This window comes from Amblyomma americanum, chromosome 3 (genome assembly GCF_052857255.1).
Source record: "Amblyomma americanum isolate KBUSLIRL-KWMA chromosome 3, ASM5285725v1, whole genome shotgun sequence".
NCBI classification, from domain to species: domain Eukaryota; kingdom Metazoa; phylum Arthropoda; class Arachnida; order Ixodida; family Ixodidae; genus Amblyomma; species Amblyomma americanum.
Genome location: NC_135499.1, coordinates 9365342 through 9379999, shown reverse-complemented (window position 1 = coordinate 9379999; position 14658 = coordinate 9365342). Strand labels below are relative to the sequence as shown.

Here is a 14658-nt window from a genome sequence, read left to right as displayed (position 1 = left end):
CATAGCGACAGCGCAATATCTCTGCCCTCTGACCAATGACTGCACGGTGGAAAAGCCACATGACAAGAAGATGATTCGTGCGGGAAAGACAAATGTTAGTTTACTACACGTGCTTCCGACACGCACGTACAAACTAAAAAGTGATATTATTGGCATCAAATAAGATGTAGTTGATATTTAAAAAACAAGTTTATTTCTTAACAAAATTTGAGCAATCCTGGAAAAATAATGCATGAACATTGTCCGTGTTGATGTTTGCAAACCACAGGAACCAACCGCGAGGTCGTATTCTTCGCCAGCAGCACTGGGATACGCAGCGGCAGTAAACGCTATGTAGTGACTCATGTGAAACGGAGCCCTGCGAAAAGCATCGCTGTGCCACGCCGCGAGTCGCTCAGTTCGCTCAATCGTTTGCATGTGAACTGCCCTTTAGGCAGACTCCTTATGGCGCCCCTCGTTTACCGATGTCTTGCAAATCATTATATATGTTTCTATTATGGCAAAATAGAATAGAAACTAAGATTCAAAGTACACATGACATGCACAGTGATGTGATTGCTGCACCAGTTGCGCCAAACTGTGCAAAAAGACAAAGCCTGCTACATGCTTCTACATTATGGCAAAATACGAGTGATCTGTGCCAATTGGGCTTGCACCAAAACTTCCTGTTTTCTTAAGGACAGAATCCTCGGGCACTGCGTTTTATCCTTTGCGAATGTATGCATGCTGCATATCATGCTGACTGGGCCTGTTGTCACCCTGCGTAATCTAAACAGAGAAGCGAAATAGGCCGGCAGCACGCACGGATTTACTCTGGTCATCCTGTCGTGTGGAGGGCATGCTAAAAATGCGCATGGCGCAAACATTCACAAACAGTGCAGGCCTTCCTCGTCCTTGATCGGCTAAAGTAGGGAAACAGTGGGCTACCGCAAATGTCTTATTTCGTCTATTTTAGTGTTAACTTCATTGGTCGATCAAAAAAGAGGCAGATAGTGGCATGCAATTTCAATTTTGCATCGTAGCTTCTTCACCTTGCAGGCGTCGTCATGCTGAGTATGAAGATCACACAACGCATGCGAAGCCTGCAATGCTGAAATCGATACTTTCGAGAATATGACTGGACTGTATGCGGCGGCAGTGGTGTGTATTTTGTGCCGCCGCCACATTCAGTCTGGTCGTTAGTTTTAGCATAGCGCCATCCGCATTCCGCTGTCGTGAACTGCTTCTGCAGTGAGCTATTTGCGCATCCACAGATAACCTTGAGGAGCGCACACCGGCCATTGAGCAGTGCAGTTGGGTCCCTGACTTCCCACAGAAGCAGATCGCGGTACCTGTCATGGTAAAACTGTCTAATAACATGATGATTCTTTTTTACACATTGATTTCTATTTCAAACATAGTTACTCAAAATGGCAAAAGATTGTGTGCACTGGCGTGACATTTTTCGGCATATATGAGTCGCACCGACGAAAAATAGTGACAAAAAATGTGACATACACTGAAAAATGCGTTACATATATCTTTGTCAAAAGGCACTTTTTGCTGCTCCAACAGCTCCTTTAAAGGAGCTTGGCTAGTCATATCACTGCATGCATAATATATGAAAGAAATTGTGCGGGTATTAAACGCACCAAGATGTATGTTGTAACTAGGGCTTGGACATTTCGGTTGAAACCTCAAAAAAACAAAAAAAAGAGATAAAGTACGCTGAATTCGTTTTCGGAAATTTGGTTTTAACCGAAAAAGGTCAGTATTCTTCGCATGCAAGGCATAGATAACTGACAGTTGAATGCGAGTTACACGCAGTCAAAGCTGAAATTGAATAAGCAGGAAGCTAAGGGCATGATGCGAGAATGATGTTGGATAAGGAGCGGTGTTATGCGATTTGAAGTATTGCTTCTCTAGCTTACACACCTCGGACGACTGGGCGTTTCCGTTGAGTATGCAGGCTTTAGAGTTTGACTACTTTTCATGTCTTTCTGGTGCATCCTGTTGTAGCTCAGGGGCAAAACAAATAAAATGTGATTAAGTTTTCTTATAATTATTACAGTTGTAATTATTGCAGTTATAATGGGCAATGCAGGCCTTAAAAAATTCTTTCATATATGGTATGATTCTTATTAAAATCAGTTTTTTTTTATGTAGAGTCCAAATATGCAGTTAGTGTCAATAGCACAATCACAGTTTCAGTTATAAGCAGTTTTATGATTTTAATTTGGCTGTTCATTGCAGGCCATTAGCGAAATTTTTTTTAAAAAATCTTGAAATATTTGCAGAATTGCTTCACCCAAGACACACTTGTGCGGCGATGCTGTTGTTAGACTTGCTTCAGTGAAAATACATTGGTAAAAGAATATGAATAGAACGCACAAAATCGGTTGCTGTGTCCTTCCGAATAAATTGATACCAAGCTTATTTCAGTTGCCCAAGGCACACCAGAGAAAACTCCCATAAGGCAGAGACTGTATTTTTAAAATTACGAACGGAGATAAAGAGGCTTGAGCTTATTGAGTCGCATGAAATTAATATGTGGGAAAACACCTTTAGCTTTGGCTGTGCATGTGATGGCCTTTTGATAAGTGTCAAACAGAAGGGCGTAGAACGAGGCTTTGTACGGTAGCAAAATGGCGATCGGAGAGCAGGCCTGAATTTGTTATTACTTGAGGTGGAACATTAATTTTGAAGCTCGCTCTCAGTTTTTCAGCTTTGCTACTCTGTAAGTATTCATTTGTTTCATACTTTGGGATCATTTTGAATGCGGATATTTTGCCCGGGTATAGCCTGAACTACATATAGTACGAGAAAATTTTTCTAAAAATTAACTTTTTCGGAATTTTTTGTGATCTCAACACCAGCATCCCCCCTCGGGACAAATCTTGACCAAGTGATTATGTGGCCAATATTTGCTGCCGCCATCTCTTCAGAGGCTGCCGTTGTTCCCGAGAAAGGTCTGCCTCGCCATGATGGGGCAGTGCACCAAAGCTGAACACATTATGAGGTCAAGAAGTATTTTCGGGCTATTGTTGTCAGTGGAGGCAATGCAGTTTCAGTCAATACAACTAAATGTGTCTAAAGGTTCGCCATAAGTTAGCAATCTCATCGTGAAATTTCTACTGGAATTAATGTTAAGAAGCCATCAACTGCTCTTTTGAGCACGTTAGATGTCGGAATGTTTTTAAGGGGGGACCCTGGTCTTAAGACAATTTTTTTTATTTACTGGAAGATTTTGATGAAAGTTGCACTGTTAATGTAGTTTTTTGTGCTGATTTCAAATGTGCATATATATTTGCTATATGTAATCTAGTTTTGAAGATATTGAGCACTTTATCTTCCTTGTTTGGAGGTGAGCTATCTGTAAAACTACAGGTGTTACAATAAAAATTGGCCTACCAAATTAATTTAGAACACACTAAGAATGCAAAAATCAAGTTTGAATCTTCTGGTCCCATTTTAACCAAAGTTAGTGCTTGTCAAAGTTTAGAGACCAGAAAGCGATCTAGGCACTCAAGAAAACATGTAATTTTTAAAAAGTTTTCTCATAAAGTACCACAAATTTATTTGTAATTTTGCACTCTATATGATTTTACGCCTTTGGTGTAATAAGAATTATAGCAATAGCATAAGTAGAACCAGAGATATCGCATCTCCAAACCTGCAACATGGTCAAAAATAGTTTTCAGAAAACGAAGAAAAACGTTTTACAGATTATTTATTCACACAAAACTTTAAAAAGAGCTAGAAAATGCAATCAGTATGCCCCAGGAGCACAATCTGGGTGCATCGAGTCCCGGTGCTTTCGTTTCACACCGTTCTTCAACGCAACTGAACTTTCATGTTTCTTGTCACATTTGAGACTTCGACGAACATCTTTCTCCATAGCCCTCTTGAGGCCTGTTCTTGGCATATTTCTTTTTAGCTCGCCTAGTATTGCGGCAGCTGCATTCTGGCTCCCTGTATTGAAGCGAAGCACCACCTCAGCGACAGCTGCTTCGACGGCAAACAGTGAGGAGCGACGCTCTTTTGGCACCAGATTCCACAGGACCGAATGAAAACTCTCATTGGAGTTCTGCGTTTTCCCGCGGAAACACCTTTTCAGCAGTTTTGCTTCAGAGAGCCGCTCATAGACTGGCAGCAGTGCACGAGCTACATCCTGTGGCAAATTGTAGCTGCGCTTGGGTGCTCGATCTCCTTTTGCAACAGCGGCATTGTGCCGCCACCATGAATCCCTGCCAGTTGGGCACAACGAGTGGTCAGAGTGATCATCTGTAGATATCACATGGCGGTATGTGGCCATGACTGCCCTCTTCATGTTTATGTCTCCTTCATGCGTCTTGAGAGCCCGGCCATAATATGTCCTCAATTTGGAATTCAGATCACCCGTTAGTCGGCCTTTACCTCCTAAGCTACGACCATCTTCGGTTTTATGCTTCTGAACGAGGTTGCGAAGAGCTGTTCCCATTCTGTACGATATAGCCTTACATTTTCCTACACATTCACATTGTAGATTTACAGTGCTTAAAAATTATTCGGCATAAAAAATAAGTCGATGCAACTAAGTTCAATGTAATGGAGTTTCAACTGTTAAGTTTAGTTTTCGCTGGCGAATTCCATTTGTGAGCGATGTAAATTACATATTGTCACGGGTGGTACAGCTCGGTTGGAGTAGGTGACTGCAGCGGACGTCAGTGGCAGTCCCAAAAGCGGAGCCTTCGCAGACAGACACTTCGGCTTCTTTTTTTAAGGCCAGCTCGCGCGCGCATTCCGCGCTCTCGTGGTTCTAGTAGAACGACGACGATGATTTGGCGGTGTCATTACTCCCCGGCAAAAAGAAGCATCGTCCCGATGCTGGGAGTGAGTGGAGAGGTCGGAAGGACTGAACGGGGTTAGTGGGCGAGGCTACCGATCGTGATAAGGCTTCAGGCGGACCACGTGAACCACTTCAGGGCACGGGGACCGTCGGGACTTCTGAAATCCATCGGGAATGACCTCGTAGTTGAGGTCGCCCAATGACCTGACCACGCGGTATGGTCCGAAGTAGCGATGGAGAAGTTTTTCGCTCAGTCCTCGTCGCCGAATGGGGAACCACACCCACACACGGTCGCCAGGCGCATAATGGACGTCGTGACGGCGCCGATTGTAGCGATCTGCATCTCGAAGTGGTTGGTCCTGAATTCGAACTTTGGCCAGTTGGCGAGCAGCTTCGGCGCGTTCCAGGAACGTGTAGGTATCAGTGTGAAGGTTAGAGTCGTCCAGATGTGGTAACATTGCGTCGAGCATCGTCGTCACTGCACGGCCGTAGACGAGTTGGAATGGAGACATCTGCGTTGTTTCTTGCATGGCCGTATTGTAGGCGAAGGTGACATAAGGAAGCACTTCGTCCCACGTTTTGTGTTCAATATCGACGTACATGGAAATCATGTCAGAAAGGGTTCGGTTCAGTCTTTCAGTCAACCCGTTCGTTTGAGGGTGGTACGACGTTGTTCGGCGGTGGTCGGTATGACTGTAAACCAAGATCTCCTGCAGCAGCTCAGCCATGAACGCAGGGCCTCTGTCAGTGATCAGCACTTCAGGTGCCCCATGGCGGAGTACGATCTGATGCACGAAGAACTTAGCGACTTCTAAAGCGGTGCCGCTGGGTAGAGCTGACGTTTCTGCATAGCGGGTAAGGTAGTCCGTCGCGACAATTATCCATTTGTTGCCAGAGTTCGAACGTGGGAACGGACCCAGCATGTCCATTCCTATTCGTTGGAAGGGCCTTGTGGGTGGTCTAATGGGCATCAAGAACCCAGCTTGTTTGGTTGACGGTACCTTGCGACGCTGACAGGCTCGGCACGTTCTGACGTAGTGAGTGACATCAGCACGGAGACGAGGCCAGTAGTAATTCTCTTGGATTCGGGCTAGCGTACGGGCTACGCCCAAATGTCCAGAAGTGGGTTCGTCATGGGAGGCTTGGAGGATTTCATTGCGCAGGCTAGACGGTACGACGATTAGGTATTGCGTATTGTTTGGAGCGAAATTTTTCTTGACCAGAAGACCATTGCGGATGCATAAAGATGGCAACACGCGCCTGAAAGCGCGTGGGGCGGTCGTGTTGCTGCCGTTGAGAAATTCCATTACGTCTCGAAGTTTGAGGTCGGCGCATTGTTGGTCAGCGAGGCAGGAGGCGCTGAGAGCAGTCAGTAAGATGTCGTCATCATTACAGGCGTCGGTAGAAGGATCTACTGGGGCGCGGGACAGACAATCGGCGTCAGAGTGCTTGCGCCCGGATTTGTACACGACAGCCATGTCGTATTCCTGGAGCCGCAGACTCCATCGGACGAGGCGAGCGGACGGGTCTTTAAGGCTTGCGAGCCAGCATAAGGCATGATGATCGGTCACAACCTTAAAATTTTTGCCGTAAAGGTACGGTCGGAATTTCGAAGTGGCCCATACAATGGCAAGGCATTCTTTCTCGGTAGCGGAATAGTTTGATTCGGCTGGTGACAAACATCGACTTGCGTAAGCGATGACCCGTTCTTGACCTGCTTGGATCTGGACCAGGACAGCACCTAAGCCGATGTTGCTGGCATCAGTATGGAGCTCCGTGTCGGCGTTTACGTCGAAGTGAGCCAGAACGGGAGGCGCCTGCAGGAAACTTTGAAGGCTGCGGAATGCATTTTCTTGCGCTGCTTCCCATGTGAAAGGTGTGTCCGACCTTGTTAGGCGCGTCAGCGGCTCGGCAATGCGAGCAAAATCTTTCACGAAGCGACGGTAATACGCGCACAATCCAAGAAAACGGCGGACAGCTTTCAGGTCTTGCGGCGGCGGAAAATGTGCAATAGCTGTTGTTTTTTCAGGATCAGGCTGAACACCGGCTTGATTCACAACGTGCCCTAAGAACTTCAGCTCTGTATACGCAAAGTGGCATTTCTCATTTTTGAGCGTGAGTCCAGAAGACCTTATTGCTTGTAGGACCAATTCGAGGCGGTGAAGATGCTCCTGGAAAGTCGGGGCGAAGACGACAACATCGTCAAGATAGACGACACACGTCTGCCATTTTAAATCGCCAAGGACGGTATCCACGAGGCGTTGGAAAGTTGCCGGTGCAGAGCACAGTCCAAAGGGCATGGCCGTAAATTCATACAGGCCATCTGGAGTAATAAAAGCTGTTTTTTCACGGTCCCGCTCATCGACCTCAATTTGCCAGTAACCTGACTTGAGGTCCATCGAAGAAAAGTATTTAGCGCTACAAAGGCGATCCAGAGTGTCGTCGATCCGGGGGAGAGGATAGACATCCTTTTTGGTGATTTTGTTTAAGCGACGGTAGTCTACACAGAACCGCAATGTTCCGTCTTTCTTCTTCACAAGGACGACTGGCGCTGCCCAGGGACTCCGGGAAGGACGAATTACGTCGTCGCGGAGCATTTCCTTGACTTGGCGGCCAATAGCGTCGCGTTCAGCGGGAGACACTCGGTAGGGGGACTGTCGGAGAGGGTGCACGTTATCGTCCGTAATAATGCGATGCTTCGCTAGGTGAGTTCGTCCAACACGCGATGATACCGAGAAGATGTCGCCGTAGCGCAGAAGAAGATCTTTAACTTGTTGTTGCTGCGTCGGGAAGAGTGCTGGATTGACGTCGAACGTGAAACCAGTGACTGGGCTCTGCTCTTGCGACAACGACATTGTGGAAATACTGGGTGTGCTGCTGACATGGGCGATGGCATCAACGTGAGCCACAACGGTTCCCACGTTCAGATGTTGGTGTGCACCACCGAAATTGGTTATCAGCACTTCTGTTTCTCCGTCGACGAGATTAACGACTCCTCTGGCGACAGCAAGGCTCCTGGCAAAAAGCAAGATCTGGTTGCCTTCCGCGACGCCTTCGAAATTCCGCACAGTCTTGGCGCCGACAGAAACCATAATACTCGAACGAGGTGGGATGGTGACGTGGTCATCCAGGATGCAAAGTGCGGTCGGATGGTCTGGATCTCTGTGTATTGCGTTCTCTGTGGAGAAACACACGGCCTTTGACTGGAGGTCGATGACCGCTCCATTCTCGGTCAAGAAATCCATCCCGAGAATGACGTCACGTGAACAATGTTCGAGTATAACGAACGTTGCCAGGTAGGTTGCGCCTTGAACTGCTACTCTTGATGTGCAAGTCCCGGTCGGTGTAACTAAGTGACCCCCGGCTGTACGAATCTGGGGGCCCATCCACGGAGTGGTGACCTTTTTCAAAGTGGCGGCGAAATTTCCACTGAGGATAGAGTAATCCGCCCCTGTGTCGACGAGTGCAGTGACGTCTGTTCCGTCGAGGGAAATGCTCAGGTTTGCTGTCGTAGACGGCGTGTGAGCGGTACGGCGCGGTGTTCGGTCACGGCTGCGGTGCGGCGCGGGTTCATTTCGATACGTCAGGTGGCATTCCCGTCGAGTCGGCGTTTCACGGTGTTGGACGGCATTCGGTAGTGGCATCGGGTGGCCACCTAGTTGCGGCGTAGGAGGGTCTGTTACATTTCGTCGGTGAGCAACCTCCCCCTCAAAGGTTGCTGCTTTTAGTTTTCCTGGCGGGGGCTTGGCGACCTTCCCCGAGGAAAGTCACCGTAAGACCGACGACGTGGGGATGGCGACCTGCGGGTCCCACCGGCAGATTCGGCCAGATAATCGTTGATTTCTCTGGGTCGCTGCCCAGGCTGCGGACGTGGTGCATCTGCAGGGAACCCCGGCAGGCCCATCTGACGATACCTGCAGTTGCGGTACAGGTGGCCCGGCGCACCGCAGTGATAGCAGAGAGGACGGTAGTTGGGAGTGCGCCAGATGTCACTTTTACGGGGATACGATGGAGCAGGACGAGCAGGTGGTGGCGGCCGAAAAGAGGCCGGGGTTTCCTGAAGACGAGTCGGCGGCGGTTGTGCGCGACGAGCAACAGCGGCGTATGTCATTTGTGGTGGGGCTGTGGACGGCTGAAAGGGAGCTGGTGTTGTAAGCGCCTGTTGCACCTCTTCCCGAATAACCTCGGATAGAGCAGTAACCGTTGGCGCAGGCGGCGTAGCCGGGAACAGCTTCTGGAGCTCCTCGCGAACGATAGCTCGTACGGTTTCGCGAAGCATGTGGGTGTTACTGATGTCCGTGGTTGCCGCAGTCATGGCCAAAGGTTGACGCTCGTATTGCCGCAACCGCATATCGAGTGTCTTTTCCATGGTGGTTGCCTCCGACAGAAACTCTGCGACCGTGCTCGGTGGATTGCGAACCAGTCCGGCAAAGATTTGCTCCTTGACACCTCGCATAAGGTACCGGAGTTTCTTCTGCTCTGGCATGTCCGGGTCAGCTCGACGAAATAACTTTGCCATCTCTTCGAAGTATACCAGTATGTTTTCATTTGGTAGCTGGGTTCGGGACTGAAGGAGCAGATCGGCCCGTTCTCTTCGAATCACCGTGGTGAAATCCTTCAGGAACTGGTCTTTAAATACGTTCCACGTCGTTATGGACGACTCCCGGTTCTCGAACCACGTACGAGCTGCGCCCTCCAGCGAAAAAAACACGTGTTGAAGCTTGGAGTCTTCCGCCCATCTGTTGTACCGGGCCACGCGTTCAAATTTCTCCAGCCAGTCTTCCGGGTCTTCGCCTGGAGAACCTTGGAAGATCGGTGGCTCCCGAGGCTGCTGCAGCACAACAGAAGGTGAACTAATCGTCGTCTGCATGCCTATGTCGGGCTGGACGGTCGTCGACGATGGCGCTGAACGAACCGCTTGGGTTGAGCGAGACTCTAGAAGCCCAAACTCGGGTTGAAGGCCTTGGAGCCGGCGGCTGCCGTGGTGTACAGGCGACACCTCGATGGCAGATGACCCTCGAGCACTTGAATCCCTGCTTGCTGGGGGAGTCCGAGGCATGGAATGCGTTACCCAGCGCCCTCCACCAGATGTCACGGGTGGTACAGCTCGGTTGGAGTAGGTGACTGCAGCGGACGTCAGTAGCAGTCCCAAAAGCGGAGCCTTCGCAGACAGACACTTCGGCTTCTTTTTTTAAGGCCAGCTCGCGCGCGCATTCCGCGCTCTCGTGGTTCTAGTAGAACGACGACGATGATTTGGCGGTGTCAATATTATGCACCATTAAAAAGAATAAAAGAAGTAAGCAAAATTTGTTGCTTATACTCATTTAAAATTACCTGAAAAAAAATCATTTTTTCCCAGCAAGGAAGGAGCAGCAAACTCAGGGCAGTAAATATGTGCAGTTGATTCTGTGGAAAAATAAACATTCTTACCTGGCATTGACGGGAAGCGAAGCTCCTCGTATGTTGGACGGAAATCGTGACCGCTGATGTGGTGTGACTGCAGTTCGTTCAACGTGAAGAAGGTTTCTTTGCACAGGTCACATACATGTTTTGGCTGCCTCGAATTAGCGGTGACCTCCTTGTGGACGTTCAAGAGATGCCGCTTCAAGTTCCATTTGTTCGCGCACTGCATACCGCAGCGCGGACACGACAATTTCGAAGGACCCTCCATCGTTTTTCGCAAGCGGCGAGCTCGCGCGCGCGATAGCAGGAGCACGCTTCTCAGCGCGCCTACTGCTTCCGATGCGTGTACACTACGCTTGCTAAAAATTTTTTGATCTCTTTCACAGATTATGACCCACTAGGTGGTGCCAAAACACGCTGACTGGCGGTGACAGTCCTTTGAGGGTGCGATTACCACTGCGGAGCAGCTAGCGCGCGAACCACAACTCGATAAGCTGAAATGTGCGCGCGCATTTTGGCGCGCTTTAATTTCACGAAGGCGGGAGCCGGCAGGTGCCATTCCGGCGCCCCAATCAGGAGCAGCACAGAATTAATACCGCGGGTAAATTTAGAGACCATGGAGAAGAAAATCTTTTCATATGTGGCAAAATTCTGAGTGAGGCTTGCGCTTAGATTTTTACACATTTTTGCCTCATAAGTCTGCATGGGCAACCCTTATATTTCGTGGGCCCTGAGAAGAAATTGGAGTTGGCCTGTATCACAGAGGTACCACTTTTGCTGTAAACACATCTTTTATTGGGCAGAAAAGAGCAAACACTAAAATGTCAGTTGCAGTGAGGCGCACGGCGCATCAGCACGAATCTGTGACAAATATGCATGAAGGTTACGCGTCTCAATATCGCATAAGTTTTGCAACACTCATTGCGCCTGTATCATGCCAAGAAGGCGAAACGAAACCTAAAATGTTCTCAAACGAAACGGAACCTTGGCGGCGCCACAGGCGGCCGCTTCAGTTTCCGCCCTTCGGTTCGAGTGGTTTCGGATTTCGACCGGCGGAGGTTGCAGCAGCACAGACGAAGAGAGCCACGTACTACCCTCGCAAGTGCATCTTGTATGGAGTTGATGGCTCGGCACGCACCTGCGAAGGGTCTGTTCGTTTTATGCGAAGCATATTAACGTAGGTTTCGGGCCTTCGCGCGACGCCCGGCGGTGGCCACCATTGACCCTGAAGTGGGGTCACGTGACATGACGTAACGTGATGACGTCACACAGGCTGCAGATGGGGCCTCATATCGCGCCGTCGGTCGCCTCCCGGCGGTGGCCACCATTGACCTTCAAGTGACCTTCAAGTAGGTCACGTGACATGACGTCACGTGATGACGTCACACCGGCTGCAGATGGGGCCTCATATCGCGCCGTCGGTCGCCTCCCGGCGGTGGCCACCATTGACCCTGAAGTGAGATCACATGATGTGACGTCACGTGATGACGTCACACCGGCTGCAGATGGGGCCTCATATCGCGCCGTCGGACGTCGCCTGGCGGAGGCCTCCACGCTTCGGTTCGCGCCGTCGCGCGCGACGCGGCGGCGGCGCCACCATCGCTGCATCACGTGATATGTGACGTCACGCCAGGGATGAAGCGGCGCGCGCCCGCCGGCGCGTCAGTCTCTGCGCCCGCAACCGCGCCAGCGTCTTTGCGCCGGGCGTGTATGCGGTTAAGATGCCTCCAAAGTGACGTGCAAACCAAGAGTCATGCATTTACGGACCATAAGAGTGTGTTTGTCGGGCTGCAAAGAATAAAGTACGACGATTAACCTAAAACCACGTCTCCGTTACTTAGCCCCATCCACACTGAGGCAGCTGCTTAACATGCTTCGCATCCACTGGGCTTAACCTTGATAAGCCTCCAATTTTTAATCTTCATCCTGCACTTCAGCACTGCGCACTACTTCCATGCCACTTGGAGCCACGGTGTGCGGACGTACTGCGTTGTTGGTAACCGACCAAGATGGAGGTTGCTGCAGGGAAAACTTCAAAACAATTGACGTAGCGAGTTGTGCGAACAGCGGTGCCGATTCACAGCGGGGCAGTGGTGCCAAGGTGGTGTATCAATGCCGCAGCTGAACAGCAGTGAAGCAGTTTTTTTAGTACTGACCCTCTTGGAAGACGAAGGGTGTCGCCGTGTACGGAGGTGCTCTCTCCATTTACGCCCTGAAGACTGTGTGTGTAATACATCCCGAGTACGTCGTTTGTAATTCCTTGGAAGCTGGACAGGCTTCCCGGCAGCAAGAATTTACACTATCAGCGGGTAATGACTGAAAACTATGCTAATCTGACTACTCGTGGGGAAGCATCAAGGCAGTAAATGCGTACGATGACTTGCCACAGCTGCTGATAAAAGACAGCACCTGTAACTGTAATTGCAGCTAGGTATTAAGCGCTTTTTGTATGCCTTGCAATCACTCGTCAGGTACAGCGGCCAAAAATACTCGTGGCTAGCATATAGCCCCCGGGCCTCGGCGTTAGCGAACTACTCTCGGCGTGGTCTCTTGGATCGGTAAAGTATCTGAACGCTGGGATGCATATCGAGGGCTTCAAGCACATTCTGAGTGTTGACGGGAGCTCCTCTTTCTGCAAACTCGTCGGCCCTCGAAACGTATTGGTACCCCGAGCCGCCGCGGTGGCTGAGCGGTTATGACGCTCAGCTGCTGGCCCGTGACACGCGGGTTCGATGCCGGCCGCGGCAGTCGAATTTCGATGGAGGCGAAATTCTAGAGGCTCGTGTGCTGTGCGATGTCAGTGCACATTAAAGAACCCCAGGTGGTCGAAATTCCCGGAGCCATTCACTACGGCTCCTCCTCCTCCTGAGTCGCTTTGGGACGTTAAGCCCCCATAGACCATAACCAGCTAACTTAGCCAAGGAATCAAAATGCTAGCGCAGCTTTTTTTGGTAATTAATTTTGGATTAGTCTGGTACCCTATCAATACAGGCCAAGTTCACTTTGTCCTTGCTGTCCCTCGAAGGGGAGTAACAAATTTTTTTCTTTGGCTGGCAGGTCTTTTTTTTTTCTTTGTGCACTTCAATGCTTCACTTGTATTCCCTTCATGCAGGTTTCCTTAGCGCTGTTGGTCACACCACTGCCATCAACAGCACTGTAGGAAGCCCATGCCTATTTTTGAGCGCTGCACTTCATAGCACAGGAAGTATGCGATATAAAGGGATCAGTTTTATCGATGCGAGAGTGCTCACAATCTCCAATATAGCAGACAAATCTTATGTACCTGTTATGTTACCCGTGACCTGGCCTGCATCATTCGAAACTTGGGTCACGGTCAAGGAATGCTGTGCAGAGCTTATGATGTTCTAAGCTTCATTGGGACACATGCCTGCTGGTCATCTAGGCAACAAACAGTTCTTATAATAAATGCAATGTATGTGTAATGCTCTCAGCACCTCGAAAATGGGCTTATAAATTGTAACTTTGTCAACAATGCGACATTGAAAATGTGTTGACAACAGCAATAGAGAAGTTCACACTTGATGTTAATATGTTGGCATTAGAATGATTGTACAAACAAAAATCCAGCGTCTGATGTATGTCCAGCAGAGCATGGAACAGAAAAGAGATGCCATACTTACGGCCTCAAGCGGGATTCGAACCTGCGGTGGCACACAGTTTTGCTTGCTGCTGCTTTAGACAGCTTGGCCATTGCCGCAGCCTTTCTCCCTGCATGTTAAACTGCAAGCTTCTAACACTTTGCTTTGGATATCAACTTTCATCCTTGTGCGATAGTTTGAACTTGGACTGGCATGTGCAAGTGGCTGCATGCTCTCATGTTTGAATGCGTGGCTTGTTTGAAGCCTAAGCTTGATCCAACTTCACATCTCATTTCAGCACATTGCACAACATCTCAAATCTAAAAGCAATGGAAAAAATACAAGCAGCCTTCCTTCCTGCGTGTTTACCTGCCAGCCTCTCGCACTGTGGGGCTATTTTGGTGACCAAAACTGGTGCGCACGTGCTCGTTTGCCTGACCGCACAAAGACTGCAAAGAGCCAGCGTGCTCAAAATTGGAGCCCACCTGCCAACACATTCCTTTTCACATTAATCGTCTGTGAATTTTAAAATTTCTACAAGTTATGCAGAAGGCAAATATAGCATTTCAGTTTAAAGAACGCATTAGTGAACATGGTTTAATGCTTGCTGTTCAAAATGACGAAAATTGTATGCTATCACTGCTTCTGCCAATATAGTTCTCTGGGTTTTGTATGGATATTGGTTCAGGATTCCGTAAAAGTATTCTTCTTTCAGCCCTTACGAGTTGTCATTGATGACAGAACATATTTTTGAGGTTGGGGGCAACGAGCATAATTACTAGTGGACATGCTTAGCGATTCCACTTCTCGCAGGTTCTCAAAACTGGGTGTAGAATCTGAATTTTCCCT

The 14658-nt window shown here is 49.1% G+C and overlaps 1 protein-coding gene across 5 annotated transcripts in view; it reads left to right on the top strand.

Annotated features, from left to right (window-relative positions):
- Positions 1–14658, top strand: part of LOC144124443 (uncharacterized) — a 48651-nt gene that overhangs the window by 19030 nt on the left and 14963 nt on the right. For 2 of the 5 annotated variants that reach the window (XR_013313172.1, XR_013313171.1), the window contains exon 4: positions 3917–4519. The exons of 1 other annotated variant lie outside the window; for it this stretch is intronic. Coding sequence is in view for 2 of the 4 variants with exons in the window: in XM_077657101.1 (XP_077513227.1) it covers positions 1254–1339; positions 3917–3925 (95 nt within the window). In the remaining 2 variants the exon portion in view is untranslated. Of the gene's footprint in view, positions 1–1253; positions 1340–3916; positions 4520–14658 lie in introns of those variants that run through there. 2 more of the 5 variants (XM_077657101.1, XM_077657100.1) reach the window with 2 other exon arrangements.